Here is a 26,551-nt window from a genome sequence, read left to right on the forward strand (position 1 = left end):
TCAAGACAGGGTTTATTTGTATAGACTTCGCTGTCCCGGAACTCATTCTGTTGACCAGACTGGCCTTGAACTTAAAGAGACTCGCTTGCTCTCTGAGATTATTTTCAAGCCTGAGTTAAATGACTACTTTATTTCTCAAAGTTAACCCAATCTATGTTTTCATCACATTATACACTAAAAAGAAAATTTAGATATGTCTAACTATAAAGCTATATATTTTCTATTTTTTCAGAAAGGATCTTGCTATGTAGTCTTGGCTGGCTCAGAACACAAAGGGATCTGCTTGCCTCTGCATTAGAGTGCTGGGATTAAAGGTCCATATGTCATTACTTCCTAAAAGCTATATAATCTTAAACATTGTTTTAAAAAGGAAAATACTAGAACCTAGACTACATTAAAATTATCTCAGGAGTGAAGTATCAATGGTGACAGCTTTATAACATTTAGCATCTAAGAAAACTGGTTCTTTGCTTACTGCTATTTCTGTAACAGTAATCTGAAACATACAATGTTAAAAAATGATCAAATTTGTAAATTCTGGCATCTGCAATCTCCACTAAGACTAAACATTGGCATTTTTAAAAGGTTTAAATTATTTTATGTGTAGGTGTAGTGTAGCCGTGTTTTTCCTGCGTGTACACATATGCATCACTTACGTGCTTGGCGCCTTTAGGAATCAGAAGAGGGTGTCAGATCCCAGAGAACTGGAGTTACAGAGGGTTTTGAGCAACTATGTGGGTGTTAGGAACTGAATCTGGGTCATCTAAAAAAGATAGTCGAGCCATCTCTACAGCCCCAAGAATGGATAATTTTAAAAATCAGTAAAGTGCGTTGTTAGCTGTCTGTGATCATGTGCAAAGTAGCCAATAATTCAAGTTGACCAGAACTGGCACTTTCCTAGCAGAGGTTGAATAAAGTGACTCTGCCTTGTTTCAGTTTCAAACTATGAAGAAGTATCCTCTTTTGCTGTTTTAAATGGCCTTCAAGTATAGCACTGAAGTGCTGTAGTGCTGCCTAGTGTTCCTAAGCTGTCATGTATCTTACAGAAAATGTGTATTAGAGAAGCTCACATCAGGTGTGAGGTATAAGCTGTTGGCTACAAGTTCAATGTTAATGAGTTAGCAGTATATATGTATGTATATATATACATACATACATACATACATACATACATACATACATACATATATGTTTGGTTTTGTTTTTAGAGACAGGGTTTCTCTTGTGTAGTTTTGGTGCCTGTCCTGGATCTCGCTCTGTAGACCAGGCTGGCCTCAAACTCAGAGAGATCCACCTGGCTCTGCCTCCCGAGTGCTGGGATTAAAGGCCTGTGCCACCACTGTCTGGTTATATTTATTTTTTAAAAAAGATTTATTTATTTATTATACATACAGTGTTCTGTCTGCATGTGTCCCTGCAGGCCAGAAGAGGGCACCAGATCTCATACAGGTGGTCGTGAGCCACCATGTGGTTGCTGGGAATTGAACTCAGGACCTCAGGAAGAGCAGTCAGTGCTCTTAATGGCTGAGCCATCTCTCCAGCCCAAGTATATATTTATTAAGATAACCAAATACACATTCCTCTGTGTGTGTAAGTGTGTACACACCAGTGGACAGCTGGAGAGAATTGGTTTTCCCTTTAACCATGGCCAAACTCAGGTCACAGGCAGAAACAAGTACCCTTACCTACTGAGTCATTTTGCTGTTCCACCTAAGGTGTTTTTTGAGACAAGGTGTCCCTGCAGCCCTGGCTAGCTTGACTCAGAGATCTGCCTGCCTCTGCCTCCCAAGAACTCATATGTATAACAAAGTCTATTGATGGTCTGTTTTCTTTTATTAAAAAACAATTCAGGCCGGGGTGGTGGTGCACGTCTTTAATCCCAGCACTTGGGAGGCAGAGACAGGAGGATCTCTGTGAGTTCAAGGCCAGCCTGGGATACAGAGTGAGTTCCAAAAAAGGCTCCAAAGCTACACAGAGAAACCCTGTCCCAAACCAAAACAATTCAGTTGAATGATGTTAAAAGGGCATTTACCTGTGAGTCTGCCAGGAATCTTCAATCAGTAAGATTTGTAAAAGCAGATCCAAATAGGGCCGGAGTTCATAAGTATAGGAATATGCAACCTAGAAATAGGTAAGACACAGTGAATAATGGATAAATGGACAACAAATCAAGTAATAGTGATTTAGCAATGGTTATGTTTTTTTTAACCTGCCAAAGAAGTTCACTGAGGACGGTAGATGAGAACTGAGGATTCTCCCAGCAGCAAAAGCGAAGCAATTTGACGGTCTCATCAGAGTTACTGCAGTCTTCGATAATTTTCTTCACATAACTTGTTCTCACAAATAAAATGTCTACCACATTTTGTTGAATTGGCATTATAGGTTGTGATAAATTAGGATCACCAAAAGGATTTGGAAGAGAAGGATTACCTAAAATAAATACAGATTTGTCACCAATGAACAACCAATAAGCTTCTCTACAACAATGCAGACTTCTCAGAAAATGGCCTGTGAATGTGTTTTAGAAAAATGAGCTGTAGAGGTCAAGTTTCCTAAGCATAATGAAGAAAAGTAGTACTATGTATTACAATGATTGGGTATACTAACACAAAAAATTTTACAAATTTAACCTAGTAGAAAGCAGAAAATGACTTTTATATTAATCATGTGAAAAGGTACAGGACTTCAAATATTGTAAAATATTGCAAGCATGGACCTTCCTTCACATCCTTATTTTGTATTTAACTATCTTCAGAATTATATTTAATCTAGTTCTAGATCTGACCCAGAGCATTCAAAAACTACGGCCAAAAATACATTACCATTGATTGAAGACTGCATTCTTGAGGAGACATTGCAACATCGGATTAGCTGTGAGACTACTGAGTATAATTTGCCTAATTCAGCATACTGGTATTTAATTGGAGGACCAGGACCTTCATCTAAGGACACAAGCATAAAGGTAGCAGGCACACTCAGTTTCAGCAGCTGTGTCTTCTCTGCCACTCCTGCAGTCAAAAGGAAGACAGGAAACAGGCAGAGAAGGAGAAAAATGGGGAAGGAAAACATTAGGATCGAAAGAACTTTGTGAACAAAACCAACAGTTATTAAAAATATTTGTCTAGGCTGGAGGGATGGCAAAGAGGTTAAGAGCACTGACTGCTCTTCCAGAGGACCTGGGTTCAATTTCCAGCAACCACATGGCAGCTCATAACTGTCTGTAACTCCAGTTCTAGGGATCTGGTACCCTCACTCAAATATACATGTAGGCAAACACCAATGCACATAAAATAAAAATAAATAATTTATAAAAAAAAATTTGTTGATCATTTCCCTGGTCTTCGTATGCGTATTCATGGTGCACATGTCTGTGGAGACCAAAGCTATGTTGAGAATCTATCTTCCTCAAAAGCTCTTCCACCTTATCCTCTGTGGCAGGATCTCTCAGACCGAGAGCTTGCAGATACTTTATTTTACTAGCCAGCTTGCTCTGCGGATACCTTGTCTCAACCTTTTCAGGCTGGAATTACAGACAAACCATCATACATCACTCGGCATTTACATAAGTTCTGAGGATTTGAACTCTTGTACAACAAGCACTTTAACCACTCAGCGAACTTTCTAACCCTGGTCTATCACTTTTTTTTTTTTTTGAGATAGGGCTTCCTTATGCAGTCCTGGCTGTTCTAGAAGTCACTATGTAGACCAGGCCAGCCTCAAATTGAGAGATCTACTTACTTGTGTCTCCCCAAGAGCTAGGATTATGCCTAACTTTTTTTTTTTTTTTTTGGTTTTTCAAGGCAGATTTTCCAGTGTAGTTTTGGTGCTTGTTCTGGAACTCACTCTGTAGACCAGGCTGGCCTCGAACTCACAGAGATCCGCCTGGCTCTGCTTCCCAAGTGCTGGGATTAAAGGCGTGCACCACCACTGCCTGGCTGGATTATGCCTAACTCTTGCCTATCACATTATAATTAGGAACACACTGTTTTTACCTGGATTCAGACTTACTTAACTAGGATAATAAATTTACCACTTTAGCAGTTTCTTTTTTTTTTTTTTTGGTTTTTCGAGACAGGGTTTCTCTGTGTAGCTTTGCGCCTTTCCTGGAACTCACGATATAGACCAGGCTGGCCTTGAACTCACAGAAATCCACCTGCCTCTGCCTCCCGAGTGCTGGGATTAAAGGCGTGCGCCACCACCGCCCGGCCACTTTAGCAGTTTTAATACTGAATTCTATGCAAAACAGTGACCATTTGGCTATAAGTGTGTAGACAACAGGACAAGGAAGACCTTACAGCCAGGAAAATTTAAAGTCTAGATGCGAACTAGACTGTAATCCCTATTATAAGAGCGATTAAGTGAGAAATAGGGTTCTGGTATGCAGCATAGGCTGGAGATCACAACCAACCATAAAGACAAATGAGAAGAGGGCCATTACTCAGTAAGTTCTGCTTGGGCACAGAACTCAAATTTCAATGTAAAAGTTGTGTGGGTTTTTTTTTTAAACTTTTAAGTCAGTCATTAAAAAATAATTCTCTAAGTTTCTGAACCAGTTATGAATATGGTCAAATAGAATTATCATTGATATGGAATTTGCCAATAGTTATTTTAAGGTAAGCACACTAATAATACCTTATTGGCAATTCCCCCCTGCCACCCCTCACGCCCCCACCCCGCCAAGATAGGGTTTCTCTGTGTAGCTTTGTCTGTCCTGGAACTCACTCTATAGACCAAGATGGCCTTGAACTCACAGAGATCCACCTGCCTCTGCCTCCAGAGTGCTGGGGTTAAAGGAGTGCACCACCACCACCCTGCTGGCAATTTTAGTGATTTCTATTATTATAGGACATATATTTCCTGTCCAAGCTAATTAAAAGAAACACCAAAATAACAATGCAAGAATTATTTGTTGCTTTTTTGAGACACAATCTCATTGTCACTCTGGCTGGTCTAGAACTCACAACTCACTATTAAGACAGGCTGGCCTCAAACTTACAGATCAATCTGCCTCCCTAGTGCTAAAATTAAAGGTGTGCCCCTACGCAATGCCCATGTTTGTGGTCGACAAGTGTTCTCCCTGGATCCAATCTTTTACAACAAAAATAGTGGAACTCAATAGAGCATGATATTTCGGTTCAGTTCTAGTAGTAACTGAACAAGAACGAGCAGGTAATATTAGAAAGAGCAAGCTACTTTGAGAAGGAAAGCTGTCAAACAGAGGCAGCCCTGTTCTAGGGAATCCAACACCCTCATATAGGCACATATGCAGGTAAAACACCAATGTACATAAAATAATAAAGCAAGCAGATGCAGTATCATTGCTTAAGGAGGCAAAACTGAACAAACTTTCACCTGTGTTTATCAGAGGTATACATAAAAAATTATAAAGCACACAGAGGAAAAGGTATGATGTAAAGAAAAATCTTTATAGTTCATCATTTGACCTTGTGGATGACTCATTTAACGTAATACTTTAAAACAGAGATTATGGGCCGGGCGGTGGTGGTGCATTCCTTTAATTCCAGCAATGGGGAGGCAGAGCCAGGCCGATCTTTGTGAGTTCAAGGCCAGCCTGGTCTACAGAGTGAGTTCCAGGAAAGGTGCAAAGCTACACAGAGAAAACCCTGTCTCGGAAAAAACAAACAAACAAACAAACAAAAAATAACAAAAAAAAACAACCCCCCCAAAAAAACCCAAAAAACAAAAAAGAGATTATGAAAATTTCAATTCTTACCTAAATTGGCATACATTACAAATAAGTTGAAATACTGCTGTAAATGACGTCCATGCTCTGAAACTTCCCTCCTCAACAGATTTAGTACTGCTCTTAGTAGGTGGTCACTCAAGCTTAAGTTGTCATAAGCCTGTAAAGGAGAAAACACTAGTTAATTCTTAACAAGGTGAAAAAATAATTATACTCTTGTAAAAAGGGGACATGTATGTATATGTTGAACACAAGAATACTTCTCTGGAATAACTGATCACATGAACTCTATCTACCCTGCCTACCACCACTAGATTGATCCAAGGCCTTGCGTATGCTAATGCTAGAGAAGAACTTTGCCACTGAGCTATATCCCAAGATCTCTTCTTACTAATAGAGAAGCGTCTCAAATAAGTTGGCCCAAGCTGGCTTTGAATTTGCAATTCTCCAGCCTTAGCTTCTGAAGAGGCTGGGATTATAGGCCTGTGCCACAAACTATTAAAAAAAAAAAATGATTCTTGCCAAAGGGAATGAAGACCTCAAGTAGGTTTCCCATCTTTCCTTTTTCCTTTAATTAATTTTGTTTTGAGACAGAGTCTCAATATGCAGAACCCAGGTTGTCTTTGAACTCTCAACCCCCCTGCCTTACCTTCCCAGGTAGTAGAGTTACAAGCATGTGCCACTACACTTAGCTTTTGAGTTAATTATAGATTTTTTTTTACTTTGCTGCAATTAAAACCAAAAATGCTCATTAAAAAATCCCAACAACCCAGGCGTGGTGATGCACGCCTTTAATCCCAGCACTTGGGAGACATAGGCAGGCGGATCTCTGTGAGTTCAGGGCCAGCTTGGTCTACAAAGTGAGTTCCAGGACAGCCAGGACTGTTTCACAAAGAAACCCTGTCCTGAAAAACCAAACAAACAAAAACAAACCACCACCAAAATGAAGTAGATACGAAAATCCCACGTGGAAACACTATTTTGTAAGCTAATTAAAAAATAGGCCTGGGGAAATAGCTCAGTGGGTAAAGTGGGAGAACTTACCACCCAAACAGAGGGCCAGGAGTTTGAGCCCTAGAACCCACATGGTGGAAGGAGAGAACTGACTCTCACAAGTTGCTCTCCGACCATTACACTTCTGCTGTGGCACATGCACAACAAATACAAAATAAATGTTTAAAAAGCACATACACACACACACAATTTATCTCTTTAAGAAAATTCCCTTCTAAATCATACCCCAGGTCACCCACACATTTTTAAAGGGCAAATATTTACTGTTGCTTTTTATCCAGTAATTTTAATGGAACTCAGGTATTAGGCTTTGTTATTGTGGTAAATATTTAAAAAAAAAAAGGCATTCAGGTTTCTCTCTTCAACTTCAGGAAAACACATTTTTTTTTGGTAAATATACAAATAATTATAAACAAAGGCACAATTACCTGACTAGAAGGTCCAGGAGATGCAAAAGGTGAAGGACATGGCCCATCTTGCAAGGAAAAATGTGCAATGAAAACTATAAGTTTAGCAAATGCACCTCTCACTTCTGCACTAGGGCACTCCAAAAGGTATTCAGAAAATCGATTTGAAACATTAAAAAGGACATTGTGAGCAAACCAAAAACGCACGTTCTTGCTGTGACGAAGGAGAATACACAATGCATCATACCTAAAACAAAACAAACCACAACTATTAATTCAGTTCACTTATCCTACAGTAAAGAGATGGATTTCTAGGAAACAAAACATAGCAAACATCTTTTTTCACTGAAGGCAGCAGCAGTAATGACCACTTCTAGTATTAACGTGGTGACACATGTCTTTAATCCCGGTGGATCTGAGTTCTAGGCTAGTTTGGTCTACAGAAAGTTCGAGGCTAGCTAGGTCTACAGAGAAACCCTGTGGGGGTTGGGGGTGGGGAGACAGATGAATACTATATGACTTGGCCTAATATCATGGAATTACAAAATACGTGAAAGCCTGCATTAGTTACTAAAAGACTGGTTATTAGTCAAGCGGCAGTGGTGCCTGGTCTACAGAGTTCCAGCATAGTCAGGGCTACACAGAGAAACTCTGTCTCAAAGAAAAAAAGAAACAAACAAAAAGGCTCCCCAAACCAAAACACATTATTAAATGATAACAAAATACCTTCTTATTGGAGTATCTTCTAGGTAAGTAAAAAGTTTTTTATACTTATTTAGCTAAAAGGACTATTTGCAGGAATAGGTTCTCTCCTTCCACTATGTGGGTTCTGAGGAATCAAAATTCAGTTTTGTCAGGTTTGTCAGGTGGTAAGAGTTTTCATACACTGAGATATATCATTGGCCCTTAATAAGTAACAATTGTTAAAAAGACATTATAGCTGGGTATAGTGGCACATGCCTTTAGTTCCAAGCCAGCCAGTCTACAAAGCGAGTTCCAGGACAGCCAGGGTTACACAGAGAAACCCTGTCCCGAAAAACCAAAACCAAAAAACAAATACAATTACTATTTTTTAATTCTGCCTTTTAAATTTGAAACAATAACCTCATGGTTCTGAAAACATAAAGCACTCTACTAAAGAATCCCACCAAATTTTAAATAGGAATAAAAATCCAAAACAAGATACCAATCACTGGCAGAGCCACGAACTATTTTCTTTGTGTGAAATCCTGTAGTAAAGAGGAATCTAGCAGCAAGCTGAATACTAATCATAGTGATTTCTTCTGCTTCGGGAGATAGGTGATCTTGTCCTAAAAACAAACAAACAAAAAACCAAACACATACACATATTTAAAAAATCAAAACTTCTGGTCAAGCCCCACTTTCAAACTAGTTTATACTTTGTGCTCTCAATTTGTTAATAATAAGAACTCTACTTAGATTACCTACAGAATTCCCATTCCTGAATTTAGCACTTAATACAAACAAACAAACAAACAAACAAACAATAAAGCAGGCCATGATGGTGCACCTTTTTTTTTTTTTTTTTTCCGAGACAGGGTTTCTCTGTGTAGCTTTGTGCCTGTCCTGGAACTCACTTGGTAGCTCAGGCTGGCCTTGAACTCACAGAGATCCTCCTGGCTCTGCCTCCCGAGTGCTGGGATTAAAGGCGTGCGCCACCACCGCCTGGCTGATGGGGCACCAATTTTAATTCCAGCACTCAGGAGGTAGAGGCTAGTGGATCTCTGTGAGTTCTAGGCCAACCTAGTCTACAAAGTTGAGTTCCAGGACAGCCAGGACTGTTACACAGAGAAACCCTGTCTTGAAAATCCAAACCCAAACCAAACCAACCAACATAAAACAAAAAACAAACAAACAAAAAACCAAGGCTAGGAATGTAGTTCAGTGGCAGTGTTCATCTACCATGCACAAGGTCCTGGGTTCAAATCCCAGCACCACATTAAAAAAAAAATACGGGGCTGGGTAGATGGCTCAGCGGTTAAGAGCACTGGCTGTTCTTCCAGAGGTCCTGAGTTCAATTCCCAGCAACCACATGGTGGCTCACAACCATCTGTAATGAGATCTGGTGCCCTCTTCTGGCCTGCAGGTGTATATGCAGACAGAACACTGTATACATAATAAATAAATAAATCTTAAAAAAAAATACTGGGAAACAACAACAACAACAACAACAACAACAAAAGAGCTGAGGTCAAAGCAAGCCTGGTCTACAGAGTGAATTCCAGGACAGCCAGGGCTATATACAGAGAAACCCTGTCTTGAACCCCCTCCCCCCTCCAAAAAAAAGGAATAAGATGTCTCAGCAATCAAGAGCACTTATTGCTCTTTTAGAGGATGGAGGTTAAGTTCGCAACATCGACTCTGTAACTCCAGTTCCAGGGAATCCACGTACACAAAGCATAGACATACATGCGGGCAAAACTTTCATACATATAAAATGGATAAATCTAAAAGAGAAAAAGCAAGGCTTATGCCTACTAATAAATAACTTACCCTATGCTATAGGAAGCTAACTCAACACTTACCTGGAGGAGGGTTTAAGTAAACACCATTACACGTAAGTAGTTTTTTCATAAACTGAAAGTATTCCAGACTGTACTGCATTCGGTTGTGCATGAACTGTACATTCTGCTTCCGTACACTTCTCTCAATGGCTGATGGCATAACAATCTGATGGGGTCTTGTGGTGATAGCAATCTCCGATATGTATCGTATCACCTCATCATCATGGTCTATTGTGTCCATTCGTTCATAAAAAAGTATATAAGCATTCCACCACCTTTTCTGGCGCCTGTACGACATGCGCTTCATCATGTGATCAAACACTTCTCCCATGTACTCGCCACCAAAACACTGGTTTTTCATTTCTTCGTCATCATCCATTTTACATTCTGTTACATCTCCATCATCAAATTTATACCAGCGATTCTTTTCACCATCTCCTCCATTCCTCTGAATGATGTAAGAATAATAATGTCCTCCACTTGCTTGACCACTGTGCACAAGCACACCTACAAGTCTGTATTTTGTGCTTCCTGCTTTCTCTTCAGACTGCTCATTCTGTTGTATCAGTTGACTTTCTGGGTTTACGTTGTCCCCCTCTAGCTTAGCAACACCTGCAACTGTGTAAGGTTCCATGTCTAACTCTCGAGGAAATTCAAAGTAATCATTGAACTTGATTGCACATTCTCTTTCCCAGTCATAATCGAATCGTTTTAGTTGGATAGCAAGAACGGGAGGTAATTTTTTAATTAGCAAACGCTTTACAGTATCAACCTAAAAATAAAGAGAAAATTAATAGATACAGTCCACTATAAAAAACAAACCAAAATCCAAGCAACTACCACCACACTCCCAAATCAGAAAGTGAACCTAGGCTGTCACACATGCTAAGCAAGCACTCACCTTTAGCTATACCTCCAATTCTTTTTTGCCCAGGCTTGTTTTAAATTTGCTTTGTAGCCCAGACAGGACTTGAATGTGTTATCTCTTGCTTCAGCCTCCTAGTTGAGGTTACATGATTGTGCTATCAAGACCAGACCAATCAAACATTTTTCTCTTGGAATTTTTTTTTTTTTAAGATAGGGCCTCATACTATATATAGTTCTAGTTGGCTTCAGGCTATTTAATTTAGGCTCGTCTGGACCCAAGGTAATTCTGGTGCTTTGGCTTCCCTTGCGTATTTGTGAATCATTATATCTAGCTGTTTAAGCAAACTATTTTATGTGTAAGTATATAATACATGTGTGCCTGGTGGCTGAGGAGGCCAGATAAGGGCAACAGATTCCCTGAAACTGGAACCATAGATGACTGTGAACTGCCATGTGAGTGCTAAGAGACTGAATCCAGGTCCTCTAAAAAAGCAGTAAGCATTCTTCACTGTGAGCTATCTCCCCAGCCTCTTAAGCAAACTCTTAAAAAAACAAAACAAAAACCAAAACAAAACAAAATTATAATCACTATATCAAATTTTCTTAAGACTTACTTGGATTGCAATCATAAGGTAATTCTGTGAGGTTGATGTAAACATTAACTGGTTAATATGGAAACAGCTTATACCAGTTATTAGAAATTGCAAAAATTAGTTATTTACACATTACTTACTGCCTGGTTTCTATACTGCCCTTGCCTCTAGCCATTTTTTTTTTTTTTTTTTTGTTCTGTTTTTTGAGACAAGGTTTCTCTACGTAACCATCCTGGCTGTCCTGGAACTCACTTTGTAGACCAGGCCAGCCTCGAACTCACTGAGATCTGCCTGCCAATGCCTCCCAAGTGCTGGGATTAAAGGTGTGTGCCACTACCGCCCAAGGCCGTTGTTTGTTATTTATAGTTATCCCAATAAAAGTTGTTTGCTGTAAGCAAACTGAAGAAATAGTTTACATTTTATTGGGCAATTAGAAGGCAGTTAATATTACACAGGTGATAACATATTTGAGAGCCTTACAACCTTAAGATGGTACTACTGAACCTTAAAGATAGGATAAGAGTCCTGGTGAAGTTTACAACCTGCCTCATGTCTGAGAGCTATGGTGACAATGTTGCTTCATAGCCCATAATCCCAATGTACAGACTTTAATACTTCTCTAAATGGTGTGGTAAGCCAAATAATACAAGTGACTTAGAGGTGAAATGGTTTGGAAGCCAGAAAAGGTAAACATAATTTACTATTCATACATTTGAACATCTTTCTCCCTTGAAGAGCTAAGTTCCTATAGATAAGATCAATTTGGGTAATAAAAAACAATTTTACTCTATTTAAAAAATTAATAGTTTCAGCAAAACAATCCTGGTCATATGAGGAAAAATGTTTTCCCTCCATCAGCTCTGCATTTGTTTCTTGGAAAAACAAATCTGTGTTAACTCACATAACAAAGGTGCTATCAAGCTATTATAATTTTATATTTCCTAGCCTTTTCTGGCACTACTTTTTAACTTCCTTCCCCTAACACACACACACACACACACACACACACACACACACACACACTTTATTATCATGACAAAGGAAGATTAAAAAAAAAAGTGTGAACTTCAGATCCACCTCCAAGCCCCATGTCTTTTTTTTTTCTTTCTTTTTATAAAGAACTTACAAGTCCAATTTGTGCTGTCCATATTCTTCTGGGTGTAAGGCAATTCACTGGATTCTAGTCCATTTACCAGTACTTAAAGTGGTCTTTCCCTCACCAGGAGCTATCAACTATCCACAGCTCCTTAGTTAGAAGTATCATAGTTATTTTAACAGACAATTCATACCTTTTTATTGCATTTTTCACAATGATAAGCATTTGCCCCTTCTAATAAATCTCCTTTGACATACTGCTCCAAAGAATCAAGAAGATTTTGGTGGTTTCTAATGTCTACATTCAGAGTCGTAAAGGATTCTTCACATTCGTACCTAAAGGTATTTAAGAAATTTATCAGAAAAGGATTTACTCTTTAGTTCTCTAAATATTTCATTATTTACATATTTAATGAAAACTAAATCTGTAATACTTACATTATAAAACCCCTAAGTCATGGAATATTACCAATACCAATGGCATTTCCTGGTTAGTTAGATTGTTCTGGTCACTACATTAGGTTGATTATACATTCTATATGTTAAATTCTTTGCCTTCCGGTTTCTCAGAAAATTGGGAATTGATCTACCTCAAGACCCAGCCATACCACTCTTGGGCATATATATACCCAAGGAATGCCCAATCATATCACGAAGATACATGCTCAACTATGCTCATAGCAGCACTATTCGTAACAGCCAGAACCTGGAAACAACCTAGTTACCCGTCAACTGAAGAATGGATTAAGAAAATGTGGTACATATACACAATGGAATACTACTCAGCAGAGAAAAACAATGATAGCATGAACTTTGCAGGCAAATGGATGGAACTAGAAAATATCATCCTGAGTGAGGTAACCCAAACCCAGGACAAACATGGTATGTATTCACTCATAAGTGGATACTAGATATAAAGCAAAGAACAATCAGACTGCAACCCACAGAACCAGGGAGGCTATATAGCAGGGGGGACACTAGGATGACTGTGGCTTATAATAAGTTTTCATTTTACTCAATCATTGGGCAAACCTCAATGAAACATTTCACTATTAGGATAAGAATTTATACTGTATCAAGCTGATAATAGAAAAATAAATAAATAAAAATAAAAAAAAATAAAACAGGGCTAGAAAGAAAAAAGCTGCGGGGCGTGACGAAGAGAAGGGGCTAAAGGGAATAAAGCCAAGAGAAGCAAAAAAAAAAAAAATTCTTTGCCTTCATGACAAATTGCTAGAGAACTATTACCACCCACATTTGAGTGAAATAGGTTCTGAAAGGTTAGTCAAAAGAACTAGGTAAAATGGAAATTAAGACAGGCTATCTGGGTGGTAGTAGAGCCCTCCTTTAATCCCAGCACTCTGAATTCAAGGCTAGCCTGGTCCACAGAGGGAGTTCCAGGACAGCCACGGCTACACAGAGAAACCCTGTCTTGAAAAACAACAAAAAACAGGGCTAGCTGGGCTTACACTTTAAGCTTTTAGTCTACCATGTGGATTTCAGTAATTAATTTTGTTTGGACAGTAATTAATTATGGGTCTCATTGTCTCTGTGACAAGTGCTCAATTATCCCATTTTAGCAACAGTAGACAGACAATACATAATTGAGTGAGCAAATTCCAATAAGACTTTATACAACAGGTAACTAGCTAGATTAGGCCCATGCTCTAACAGTTTTTTGACCACCATTCTAGGCAAACAAAGTCCTGTAGTAGTAGAAGACTTGGATTCTACTTGATTATACTGAATATAACAAAAACAAACTAGTTTAGTTGTTGGTCAAGAATTATGGATCTGGCTTAAAGATTATGTTCTCTTAAAATTTTCTCTTGGCAGCCCGGTGGTGGTGGCATCTGCCTTTAATCCCAGCACTTGAGAGGCAGAAGCAGGCAGATCTCTATGAGTTTGAGGCCAGCCTGGTCTATATAGCAAGTTCCAGGACAGCCAGGGCTACACAGAGTTTATGCGCTCTATATGTAAGATTTTAGTGTGATTTGACAATTAGAAATCATGTTTATCATTACATATAGAGTGCATAAACTATTAGATTTTTAAAGTTTTATTTACTTATTATGAGTATTATGTATCTGGACCCTATGTATGCCTACTGCCTGAGGAAAAGAGCATCAGAGACCCCCAAACAAAGTTATAGATGGTTGGTTGTTAGCCAGTATATAGATGCTTAGAACTGAAACCAGTCCTCTACAAGAGCAGAACAGTAGTATTCTTTTTTTTTTTTTTTTTTGGGGGTGGGGGTGTTTCGAGACAGGGTTTCTCTGTGGAGCCCTGGCTGGCCTCGAACTCAGAGAGATCCACCCTGCTCTGCCTCCCAAGTTCTGGGATTAAAGGCGTGCACCACCACCGCCCGGTGGCATCTGAAACTTTTGTACTTCTCCTGCCTCAGCCTCCCAAGAAGATTCCAAGAAGATTAACTACAGGCAAGAACTACTACACCCAGACCTTAATTTCCCTTTAAAGTTAAAATCATAGCAGAAAACAAACAAACAAACAAACAAACACCCCCACATACCTTGAGAATGGTAATATGTGTGTAAAAATGATAATAGATGCCAGTTATCTTCTAAATTCAGTGTATTTATTATTAAATTATAAGATAACAGGCAAACAATTCTAAACATATTCATATTCCTAGTTCCTTAGAAATACATGAGAGAATTAAAAGTATGAAATAGCCGGGCGGTGGTGGTGCACACCTTTAATCCCAGCACTCGGGAGGCAGAGGCAGGTGGATCTCTGTGAGTTCGAGGCTAGCCTGGGCTACCAAGTGAGTTCCAGGAAAAAGGCGCAAAGCTACACAGAGAAACCCTGTCTTGAAAAACCAAAAAGTATGAAATAGTAAAATATTAAAATATTAAGCACAAGAAAAGGAATCAAGTTACTTAACAAAACCAAAAACCACCCTACAGCACTCACATATTCATAGTACTTAATTTATTCACTTGTGGGAGTTTAATAAATAGTGGCATATTCCATTTTTATATTAGCACTATTAAGAATTTTATTCTTGTTAGCATATAACAGTGTTAATATATATTAGCATTTACCTATGAGGGCAGCCTTGGCAAATCTTCTGATCAGCAAAGGAACCTCCCAAGACTTTACTTAGCATAGCTGGATGCCCTAAGGCTTTTAAAGCTTCATCTAAACTATCCACCAATGAATTAAAGAACTCCAAAGCATCATGTTGTTCACGAAGATTAACAGGCTCACCCCAAAGCCTGCAAAATGAATGGAATATAACATGTAACATATGACATTCACAACAATACAAACATTTTTATTTCCTACGGCTGTGGGTAAGGCAATAATAATGACAGCATATTGAAACTACATGAGGATATAGAAAACACCACCAAAGTCCATCCAGCACATATAAAGTGCTACTCTAGTGGCAAAGAATTGCCACAGAACTCCTGGTATGGTTGATGGACAGCATGGATTTAAGAAGGGTGGTTGGTTCAGATAATGTGATATACATTATCTAGCATTTTGAACTTAGCTGTAGATGCTATTAAAATGAGGTGGTAGATCTAACAGGGAGGTTTTTTCACTTAGCATTTTGCTAAATTTGGGATTACAGACAAAAAGAATTGTGTGTCCACCTTCATTAAACTGACTTTTCCAAGTGAAAAAAGAAAGGTTTTACTAGTTCTACAGTTAATCTATTTTCAGTGATCTCAGGATTTAAGTTAGACAAAATAATCCTGAAAACCAAGTGTCACTCATACACACACATATACTACAGAATGAGAACTGCCACTGCTGAAGCACAGGCCCTGATGGAATCTATCAGATATCTAACATTGTATTCATAGAATAATACACATAGAGGACATAAGTATATTCTTTCCAAGCAAGAGAGATAACAAAGGTACTTTATATATGCCAGAGCACTATTTGATAAATATTCCTTGTACATGGCAAATAGTATCACATATTTTAGACAAAAAACACTACACATAGCAACTTTAAATCAGATCTAACATTTGTTAAAATTAAACTGTTACATTATTGGTAATGACACTAATCTATTCTATTTACTGTCAAACTACAACACAATCTCCCTCACTTCTAAACATGTATGCCCTTTAACAGACATCTGTTAGGACACCATGGTACCAGTTATCATGAGTTATTAAATGAACAAATGCTCATGTATGTGCAATGAGAAGCCTACATCATTTTCGCTCTCTTTCAAATTTAATCTGAATCTAATCACAAGGAAACAATCATACAAACCTAATTGTGAGGTTCACTAGTACAGAGAGTAGAAAACAGCAAAGGCATAAGATGAGGGAAAATACACAGCATTGTGGCACACACCTATAATCTCAGTATTCAAGTGGCCAAGGCAAGAGGATCCTGATTTCAAGGCCAGCCAGTCTCAATTGACAACAAAAATCAAAACACCAAAATGAAAGTCACAAAAAACAAAAACAATTAACAAATTTCAGCATGAAAGGTGAGAAAGTGTGCAATTCTCAGATAACATGAACAGAAAATTTGGATTTATAAAAGCCTTATAGAGGCAGAAGAATATAAAGTAGAGGGAAAACAGAATGGTCTGCAAAGAGGAAGAGGGGTGTTCTGGTGATGAGACTGAAAAAAGTGTAACTGGTAGAGTGGTGGTACATACAAACTCCCAGTACTGAGTAGAGGTTTAATTAGGGAAATACAAGAAACTGGAATTGTTCTTGTTGCTGATAGTGTTAAAAAATAAAGGATTCTTTATTAAGAATGAAAAAAAATAATACAAGGGGAGCCTCACTCTACCAGAAGCAGAGGAAGGCAGGCAACTCTCTAGTTCCTTCTGTCAGCTGCCTAGAGGTACTTTCCATTGCTGAGGATGGGATTTAGGGCCCTTGGCTATGCTAGTCAAGTGTGCTACTACTTAACTGTATATCCCCTACACTTTGAAGCACCACTATATAAAAAACAAACTATATATTGCTATCAAGACTGTAACGTTTCTTTTATTCTCTTTTTGTTTTCTCTGAAACAGAATTTCTCTGTGTAGCCCCGACTGTCCTGGAACTCGCTCTGTAGACCAGGTTGGCCCAGAACTCAGAGATCCACCTGCCTCTGCCTCCTGAGTGCTGGGATTAAAGGTGTGCACCACTGCTGCCACCAACACCACTGTCAGGAGAACGTAGTGTTTCTTACTGGAGTATATTGTAGGTACTGACTTAAAAACATGAACTGAAGCTAAAAAAACCAAATACCCAAACCAACCATACAAAATCAACTCCCAAGAACAGTGCATTTATGCTGTCTTTACTATAAAATGTCCAATCTTGGACTTCAAATCTTTGAAACTACACTAAATAAACCCATTCTCTTGATAGATTGGCAGCTGAAAAGATTTCATTGTAATAATATAAATATAAAGCCAAGTGAGTAATACAAGATGATTGCTGCTACCATCGGAGAAGAGGCAGACAAGCATCATGTACCAACTCTTCATGGAGGTAAACATGGGGATCCAGTAGCCTTGCCTGCAAAAAACCAAAAATACCATGCTAATCTGATCAAGTCTCTGGATCTCACTAGGCACCTTAAAAAGCATGCAGGGGAAAAAGAGAAAATATTTGTGGTATATGGTCCTCATGTGAATTCCAATTTTGAGAAAATACCAGGGAAAATTATTTGAGCTAATGGGGAAAGTCCAAACATTGACTGTGTTCAGTATCAAGGAAGCTTTAAAAAGCACAGTAATAGATCCATTATGTTTTAAAACAGACATCAAATACACATAATGAAGTATTTATAAGTGAAGCTATTATCTGTGATTTGTCTCAAAATAATTTGGAAAAGTAGGAAGGAAGCTGGGCAGTGACGGGGCATGCCTTTAATCCCAGCACTTGAGAGGCAGAGGCAGGCGGATATCTGTGAGTTCAAGGCCAGCCTGGTCTACAAAGCAAGTTCCAGGACAGCCAGGACGGTTACACAAGGAAACCCTGTCTTGAGAACCCCGCCCCACCTCTCCCAAAAGGAAAGAATATGTAAGATTGTCTGAATTGAGTAGTGGTCAATTTGAGTGGTGGTAAGTATATGAGACCCCATGATTCTATTGTCTATGCATCACACATTTTCACAATTAAGTTATGTCATGTCTTAAGAGACTAAAGGAGGCTGGAGAGATGGCTCAGCAGTTAAGAGCACTGGTAGTTCCTGCAGAGGATCTGGTTCGGTTCCCAGCACACACGGCAGCTAACAACCATTTCTAATGACAGTTCCAGAGGGTCCAATGCTATCTTCTGGCCTCCAATGGATGTGGTGCATAAACATACACACAGGTAAAACATCCATACGAATAAAACAAAAATAATTTTTTGACTGGATGTGGTGGTACATGCCTTAAATCTCAGCACTGTAGAAGTAGAGGCAGGAGGACATCTGTGAGTTTGAGGCCAGTCTGGTCTACAAATCCAGTTCCAGGACAGCCACGACTATACAGAGCAGTGGTTTTCAACCTGAGGGTCACGACCCCTTTGGTAAACCTCTATCTCTAAAAATATTTACAATTCATAATGTCTCAAAAATCAAAACAAAATTAAAAAAAATCAAATGTGATAGTTTGAATAAGAATGCCCCCCATATGCTCATATATTTGCATGCTTAGTCCCTAGTCGATAAACCATTTGGAAGAATTAGGACAGCAGTTCTCAAAGTGTGGATTGTAGGCCCCCATAGGATGCTGTCGAACAATCCTCTTGTACACTATGACTACGTATTACTTTCATTGGCTAATAAAAGCTGATTGGCTGGCCAATAGCAAGGCAAAAAGTGTAGGTGGTGCGATCAAACAGGATACAGGGAGAAAGAAGGGTGGAGTCAAGAGTTGAGAGGAGGGGCAGAGAAGCAAGATCAACTGTCATGCTAATAACTAATAACGGTACCACCATGTGGCAGTGCGTAAATAAGTAATATGGGTTAATTTAAAATGCAGGAGCTAGTTAGTAATAAGCCTGAGCTATTGGCCGAACATTTACAATTAATATAAACCTTTGTGTGGTAATTTGGAAGTGGCTCCTGGGATGGGAAAGCTCTGCCTACAACGGGGGTCACATATCAGATACCCCGCAAATCAGATATTTACATTACAATTCATAACAGTAGCAAAATTACACCTATGAATGAAGCACAAACAGAATAATTTTATAGCTGGGGGTCACCAGAACATAAACTGTATTAAAGGAAGGGCTAAAACATTAGAAGATCGAGAACCACTAGGTTAGGAGGCATGCCCTTGTTGGAGGTGGTGTGTCACTGGGGGTGGGCTTTGAGGTTTCAAAAGCCCAAGCCAGGATCAGTGTCTCTTTCTCTGTCTGCTGTCTGTAGATTAGGATGTAAAGCTCCCAGCTACTACTCCAGCACCATGCCTGTTGGCTCCCCAACATGATGAAGATACATATTTTAGGAATATGAGCTATTCATCAAGTTTGAAGATGTGTTTTGAGTATCCATCCATACTTTACCTGAACTGTTTCCAAAATCCTCTGGGCACATAGTATTGTAGTCGAGAAGCAGCTAAATGCCCAAAGATAACCTGAAGGTGTCTTAGAACACCGATATTGTACTCTTTCCTATCTTCTGTTTTACTTAGTGCTGGTTTATCTTCAAATTGTTGAGGATATCCAAACACATCATCCCTGGGATCAACATTGCTCTAAAAATAAAAAAGGTATCATTAATGAACTAATCAGGGATCAATATTGCTCTAGAAATCAAAAAGTATCATTAATGAACTAATCAGAAGTGTAGTAAAATATGTTGAGATAAATTCCAGTTAGTGAACATACACTTTTGTTTCCAAAGGACTTAATTTTCAAAAGGTGTATACATTTTAATTTATAGTATTAGTCTTATTCCTACCATTTTCAGGTTGAGTGAGAATATAGACATTAATAGCTGTAAAAGAATGAAGCTAAAGCCTCTTTAATATTACATAGAGAAAACATCCAACTCAATCTGCACCAAAGTCCTAAAAGTTAGAGCTAAAACAAAATTCTTGAAGGAAAAAATCTTTGAGACATTGTAATTGGTAATGGTTTCTTACTATGACATCAAAGGTACAAGCAACATATGAAAATCGACAAGTTGGATCTCAGGAAAAGTTAAAAACTTTTGTGTAAATATACTGCCAAGAGTAAAAGGGTAACTAATTTAGTGTGGGAGGAAAATGTAAAACCACTTATCTGATGAGGAAGTAGAATCCAGAATATATAGAGGACTCCTTAAACTTACAATTCAAATTTTAAAATGCAAAAAGCTGGCAAGTCTTTAATCCCAGCACTTAGGAGGCAGAAGCAGGTAGACTTCTTTGAGTATGAGGCCAATCTAACCTACCTAGCAAGTTGCAGGCCAGCCAGAACTACATATAATGAGACCTTGCTTAAAAAAAAATGAAGCAGAAAGATTTAAGGAGGTTTTCTCCAAAGATGTTCTACCTTAAACTCAACTAGAATACCTAATATGCTAAGAACTAAAAGCAGGGTCTGTGTATTCATGTTCATAGCACCAGTAGCTAAAATGAGGAAGTAATCCAAGTGTCTGTGACAGATGAAATGATAAACAAAACATGCTACATACAGCCAGTGAAGTATTATCCAGCTGGCAGGAGGAAGCTCATAAGTTCTGGGTCAGTCTGCACTAATCTCAAAAAAAGCAAACCTTGTCAGTCACAGAATGGCAAATAATGTTATGATTCCATTTATATGAGGCACTTAAGAGTAGTCAAATTAATAGATAGGAAAAAAAAGGGGCTGTCAAGGGCTGTTGTTGAGGTTGGGAGTTCTTTAATAGGTACAGAGTTTCACTTTTGCAAGATAAAAATAGTTTTGGATATGATGGTAATGATGCACAACGATAAGTATACTTAATACTATTTAGCTGTACACTACAACATGGTTAAGATCAAATCGATTTTAAAACCTTGGAGAATAAATAGTAGAGTTGAGCACTGCAGCATGTGCCTGGAGTCCCAGCTACTTGGGTGGATCACTTGAGCTAAACCCAGGAATTAATAATGGGCAACCTGGGCAACACAGACAGATCCCTAAGTTAGACAAAAACAAACAAATAGTGGTAGAAGATATAACATGAAAATTACCAAGGCTCAAAATCTTGAGAGCTACAGAGGAAAATTTATAGTTCAGTGGATATCTTGTGTTTGACATTTGATAAAGGAATAGATAATACGTGGGTCCTAACCAGGTTTGGATATAAGCATGCCCTATGAAGCTTTGGTAAAAAGTAAAAATACTCAGTTCCCAATCCCTGGATCATTTAAGACCAGCAGGTCTGGGGAAAGAGTTGTTTTAAAAGCCCCAGAAGTGGTAAACTGTTTCTTCAGAACAAATCCAAGTTTACTGAATAAAGGAAGCAAAGAAGAAATATCCAAAAACAATTACAAAGAGAATATTATACTTGGGCTTCTCACTTCAGTTTCCACTAACACTACAAACAGGGATAGATAAAACAATTAAAAACAAAGGCACATAGGGTGGGTACAGACATGACCTAACTTCAGTACTGCCACATTTTCTTCTTTGAAAAGCAACATCATAGTTACCAACTTTTACCTGTTGCTACCACTTAGATTTTCATTGCTTTATTCTGCTGTGGCTACTTTACAGGCAGCTTAAAGTTTGTCACAAGATTATGTAAATAGTATTTGAAATAGAGAAGAGTTTTGTTTTTAAGTAAGTAGAAATATGACCTGGGGGGGGGGGATAAGTATAACCCAAAGCAAGCTCAAGCACAGATAAAGTGTAAAACATAGCCTAGTGTGGTGGTATACACTATAATCCTGGCATCTGCAAGACTGAAGCTGGAGACCTTCAGAGGCTAGCTTGAACAGCATAGTATAACTATTTAAAAAAAAAAAAAAAACCATGGGAAAAAAAAGTGAAACTGACTTCAAGTTGTGTAGCCCAAGATAATTCTTTATCCAATGTGGCCCAAAAAACCAAAAAGATTAGCTATTGCTGATTTAAACTAGTCAAAATTCAACTTCTATCAAAAACTACATAAAAAGGATGGGTACTTTAACTGTTTATTGGAGACATACTCCACTAAGAGGTAGTCCAAATGTGAGAGGCTATTCCAACTTTCAAACATAGTTTTGACAGTCTGAGGAAGGAAAATACAACACAATTAGCTCTTCATATCCACAGACAGCATCTGTGGATTCATGAAGGTAAATACTGGGAGGAAAATTGATTCTGTACCAAACATGTACAGACTTTGAGAAATTTAATACAACTACTATACAGCATTGATACTGTATAGAACATTATATATAATCTACAGATAAAGCATGTAAAAAGATTTGTGTAGGTTTCATTCAGATTGATATCCTGGGATGGGGGTGGGGAGACTTGGAAGGAGATCCTAGACTAATATCCTATGGAAACTGATTGGTGACTATACTACCCCCCTTAGTAGCCATTGGGAGAATGGTATCTGTTAGAATTTCAAACACAGAAAAACACAGGTAATAGAAGTATAATTTACCTCATTGTCCTGCTTCTCATCCCCAGACATATCATCATCTACATCACTACCTGTGCCTTCAATTGCAAGAATACCGTTCCTGATGGAGGGAATCATATAGAGCTGTTGAATCACAGAATTCATGTAACAAGTAGCACCGGCATTTTTCAGCCCCACAAATCCTTTTGGTGGGCGGGGTCCAACAGGTGGCAGGTATTCCCACTCAGTAAGTGCTTCACAAGCTGAAAAATAATATGAGTTTTATAGCATGAGCATAAACCATTTTGTCATTTTCAAGCTCTGTTGACAAAACAGTAACACTACTAACTGAACAGTCATTAGAGCAGGGCCCTCACTTGGCATTTCGCCACTAATAAATGCATTTAAGACAAATAGTGACCCATCAATCTAAAATTCTATTCATTTGTTTTTGAGACAGGGTCTCATGTAGCCAGGCTGGCCTGGAACCATCAATGTTATTGAAGATAATCTTGAACTTAAGATCCTCTTGCTTTTACCATCCCAGTGATGGGGTTAGAGTATGTAACACCATGCCTACTTTATGTAGTACAGGGCATCAAAGCCATTGCATTTTACCAACTGAGTCACATCTCTGACTCCCAACAAACTCCGTATTTTTAATCTGGTGTTGCCTCTTTGGCAGTCTCTAATATATTCATGTAAGATGGTATACAGCTAACAATTCCTTATTAAGTTTGGTTTCATCTGTACTAATCAATTATTTATTTTCAAAAAAATATTTTTATTTATGTATTTGTGTATACATATGCTAGAGGTATGTGTGAAACCCCTGGAACCCAATGTGGAATGATGGGAACCAACCTAAAGACCTCTACAATAGCAGCAAGCTTTCTTTTTAAAATTTATTTATTTATTATGTATACAGTGTTCTGCCTGCATATACACCTGCATGCCAGATCTCATTACAGATGGTTGTGAGCCACTATGTGGTTGCTGGGAATTGAACTCAGGACCTCGGGAAGAGCAACCAGTGCTCTTAACCGCTGAGCCATCTCTCCAGCCCCGGTTTGCTCAAGTTTTAATGAAATTTATTCATTCATGTTTGTGGTTTCAATAATCCCAAAAGTGAGGGTTTATGTTCTTGTCCTGACACTTGCAAATATAGTTAAAATTAGCTCTGCTTATATCCACACAACGCCTTTTTTTTTTACCCCCTTCGCCAAACTCTGTAGTTTTGGTGCCTGTCCTGGATCTTGCTCTGTAGACCAGGCTGGCCTTGAACTCACAGAGATCCACCTGGCTCTGCCTCCCGAGTGCTGGGATGAAAGGCGTGCGCCACCACTGCCCAGCCACACAGTGCTATTTTGAGGAGCAAACCAGATGGTGGTTTTAAAGTTTTGTGAGATTAACAGATCTACTTACTTACTAAACATTCTTATGTTTCTGTACTTAGTATAAAGCTGGAAACAATATAAACGCCATTTTCTAGGGGGACATTTAAACGACAATATGCTGAAGTGAAAGGTATACAGCCAATAAATGAATAGGTAAAACACTTTCTGTGTTGGACAAGGAATAATGACAGCTATATCAAGTGGAACACAAAGTGAAGAGTATCAGGGGGCTGGAGAGATGGCTCAGTGGTTAAGTACACTGGCTGCTCTTCCAGGACCCGAACACACAGAAGATGAGAAGACAGACATGAATGATTATGGCTATCAAAAATACCAGGGGAACAGATGGGCAGAAATGTACTTTTTCAGTGTACACTCTCTTTAGCACTTGTTTGCTTTTATTTATTTATTTATTTATTTATTTATTTATTTATTTATTTATTTATTTATTTATTTTAGTTTTTCGAGACAGGGTTTCTCTGTGTAGCTTTGCGCCTTTCCTGGAACTCACTTGGTAGCCCAGGCTGGCCTCGAACTCACAGAGATCAGCCTGGCTCTGCCTCCCGAGTGCTGGGATTAAAGGCGTGCGCCACCACCGCCCGGCTTTATTTTTATTTTTATTTTTATTTTTATTTTTATTTTTTGAGACAGAGCCTTGGTATGCATTCCTGGCTGTCCTGGAATTTGCTATGCAGGTCATTATCATCTTTTTGAATGACATGTACCTCATAGCTTTGGGCATTTGAACTTTGTCCCACAGTTTGTGGCACTGTTTGTATAAGTTTAGGAGGTGTGGCATTATTAGAGAAAATTGTCACTTGGGGCAGGCTCTGAGGCTTCAAAAATTATGTGCCATTCTCAGTTCATTGTTTCCTGCTTTAGCTCCAGGATGTGGGCTCTTCTACTGTTCCTGCCAGCTGCCATGTTTTCCTACTGAGAGGGTGATGGACTTTTATCCCTCTGAAAGTGTTAGCCCAAATAAACTCTTCCTCCCATAAGTTGTCTTGCTCATTGTATTTTATCACAGTAATAGAAAAGTAATTATATATAAACAGGTTGGCCTCAAACTTACAGAAACCCTTCCAGATACTGGGATTACAGGTGTGTATTTCCATACCCAATTTGCATGTTACAAGGAAAACTCTCCATTAAGCTTAAAAAAAAACTTCACCTCATATTTAAAATTTTCTAGAACTGCTGAAAGTCTAATTTTAAAGTCTGTTTAACAATCTACTTTTCTATTCTGAAACATAATCTAATAATAAAATCATTTTACAAACTTTTCCAAGATTTATATAGAGCCAAGGATTGCGCGCGCGTGCACACATACACAGAGACACGTCCATACGTAAAGGAACATGCTTTAAAACCCAGCACTTGGGAGGCAGAAGCAGGCAGATCTCTTATGAGTTTGCAGCCAACCAGGGCTATATAGTGAGAATCTTAAATAAATATGAAGTCGGTTGGGTGGTGGTAGTATACACCTTTTATCCCAGCGCTCAAGAGGCAGAGGCGGGCAGATCTCTGTGAGTTTGAGGCCAGCCTGGTCTACAAAGTGAGTTCCAGAACAGCCAGGGCTACACAGAGAAACTCTGTCTTGAAAAACAAAACAAAACAAAATAACAACAAAAACAATTCGTGAAGTCATTTCTCTATGAGGGCCTGAAAAGTTTTCTCAGTCATGAATTTAGATTTTGGTTGCATTTACTGGGGCTACTGACTACAATGGAGATAGGTTATACTTCAGATTTGAAAGATGACGTTTAATTTACCAAATACTTGCACTTGTACCACCACTTACACTCCCATATGTATTTGCTAAAAATCTTAGACTAGTAACTAACAAAAAAATATGATTTAAAGATGTTTATGAAAAGAGAGCAAACAATTTATAATAGAATCATCATCACAACCTTGTTTTAAAGTACTTACTAGTTATTGCTGTACCAATGTAATACATTTCAGTCAAAGAATCTACTATCTGTTTGAGGTTCCTCACACAGCCAACAGCTAAAGCTACAAGTAACTCAAAACCAGCATTAATCGTAGCTGGTGAACCACAGACAGGAATAGCCTGTTCAGCTGGGAGCTCTCCATTTCTCATATACTGCAGGTAAACATTGGACGCAGGAAAGATGAAATCGTCGATTAATTCCTAAACAGTTGAAAGAAAGAATACATATTAGCAATGACATTCTGCAAAGGGTAAAATTTCTTTTAAGAAAATCATTTTAAAATTTATTATAATTTCAGACTTCCTTACACCACAGAAAACTTATAGTGGGGTTTCTAGTGAAAATATCCCACTTTTAAAATGATTTATCTACACACCCAATTTCTTGTTATTTATTTATTTTTAGGTATTAAGACAGAACTAATTGCTATAATACCTAACAATTTATATTCTACATTTACTCAGAATCTAGCCCTGGCTGAACTTGAACTCAGAGAT

General features: G+C 38.5%; 1 protein-coding gene across 5 annotated transcripts in view; it reads right to left on the reverse strand.

Annotated features, from left to right (window-relative positions):
* Usp9x (ubiquitin specific peptidase 9 X-linked) overlaps positions 1-26,551 on the reverse strand; it is a 146,100-nt gene that overhangs the window by 10,000 nt on the left and 109,549 nt on the right. For all 5 annotated transcript variants that reach the window (XM_059250623.1, XM_059250624.1, XM_059250626.1 and 2 more), the window contains 12 exons: positions 26,032-26,254; positions 22,745-22,965; positions 19,705-19,895; positions 15,271-15,444; positions 12,400-12,541; positions 9,672-10,422; positions 8,312-8,435; positions 7,147-7,372; positions 5,735-5,864; positions 2,823-3,008; positions 2,210-2,430; positions 2,033-2,121 (listed from right to left, as the gene is read on the reverse strand). In XM_059250623.1, the coding sequence (XP_059106606.1) occupies positions 2,033-2,121; positions 2,210-2,430; positions 2,823-3,008; positions 5,735-5,864; positions 7,147-7,372; positions 8,312-8,435; positions 9,672-10,422; positions 12,400-12,541; positions 15,271-15,444; positions 19,705-19,895; positions 22,745-22,965; positions 26,032-26,254 (2,678 nt within the window). The remainder of the gene's footprint in view (positions 1-2,032; positions 2,122-2,209; positions 2,431-2,822; positions 3,009-5,734; positions 5,865-7,146; positions 7,373-8,311; positions 8,436-9,671; positions 10,423-12,399; positions 12,542-15,270; positions 15,445-19,704; positions 19,896-22,744; positions 22,966-26,031; positions 26,255-26,551) is intronic.

The sequence above is a fragment of the Peromyscus eremicus genome, chromosome X (genome assembly GCF_949786415.1).
Source record: "Peromyscus eremicus chromosome X, PerEre_H2_v1, whole genome shotgun sequence".
Lineage (NCBI taxonomy): Eukaryota > Metazoa > Chordata > Mammalia > Rodentia > Cricetidae > Peromyscus > Peromyscus eremicus.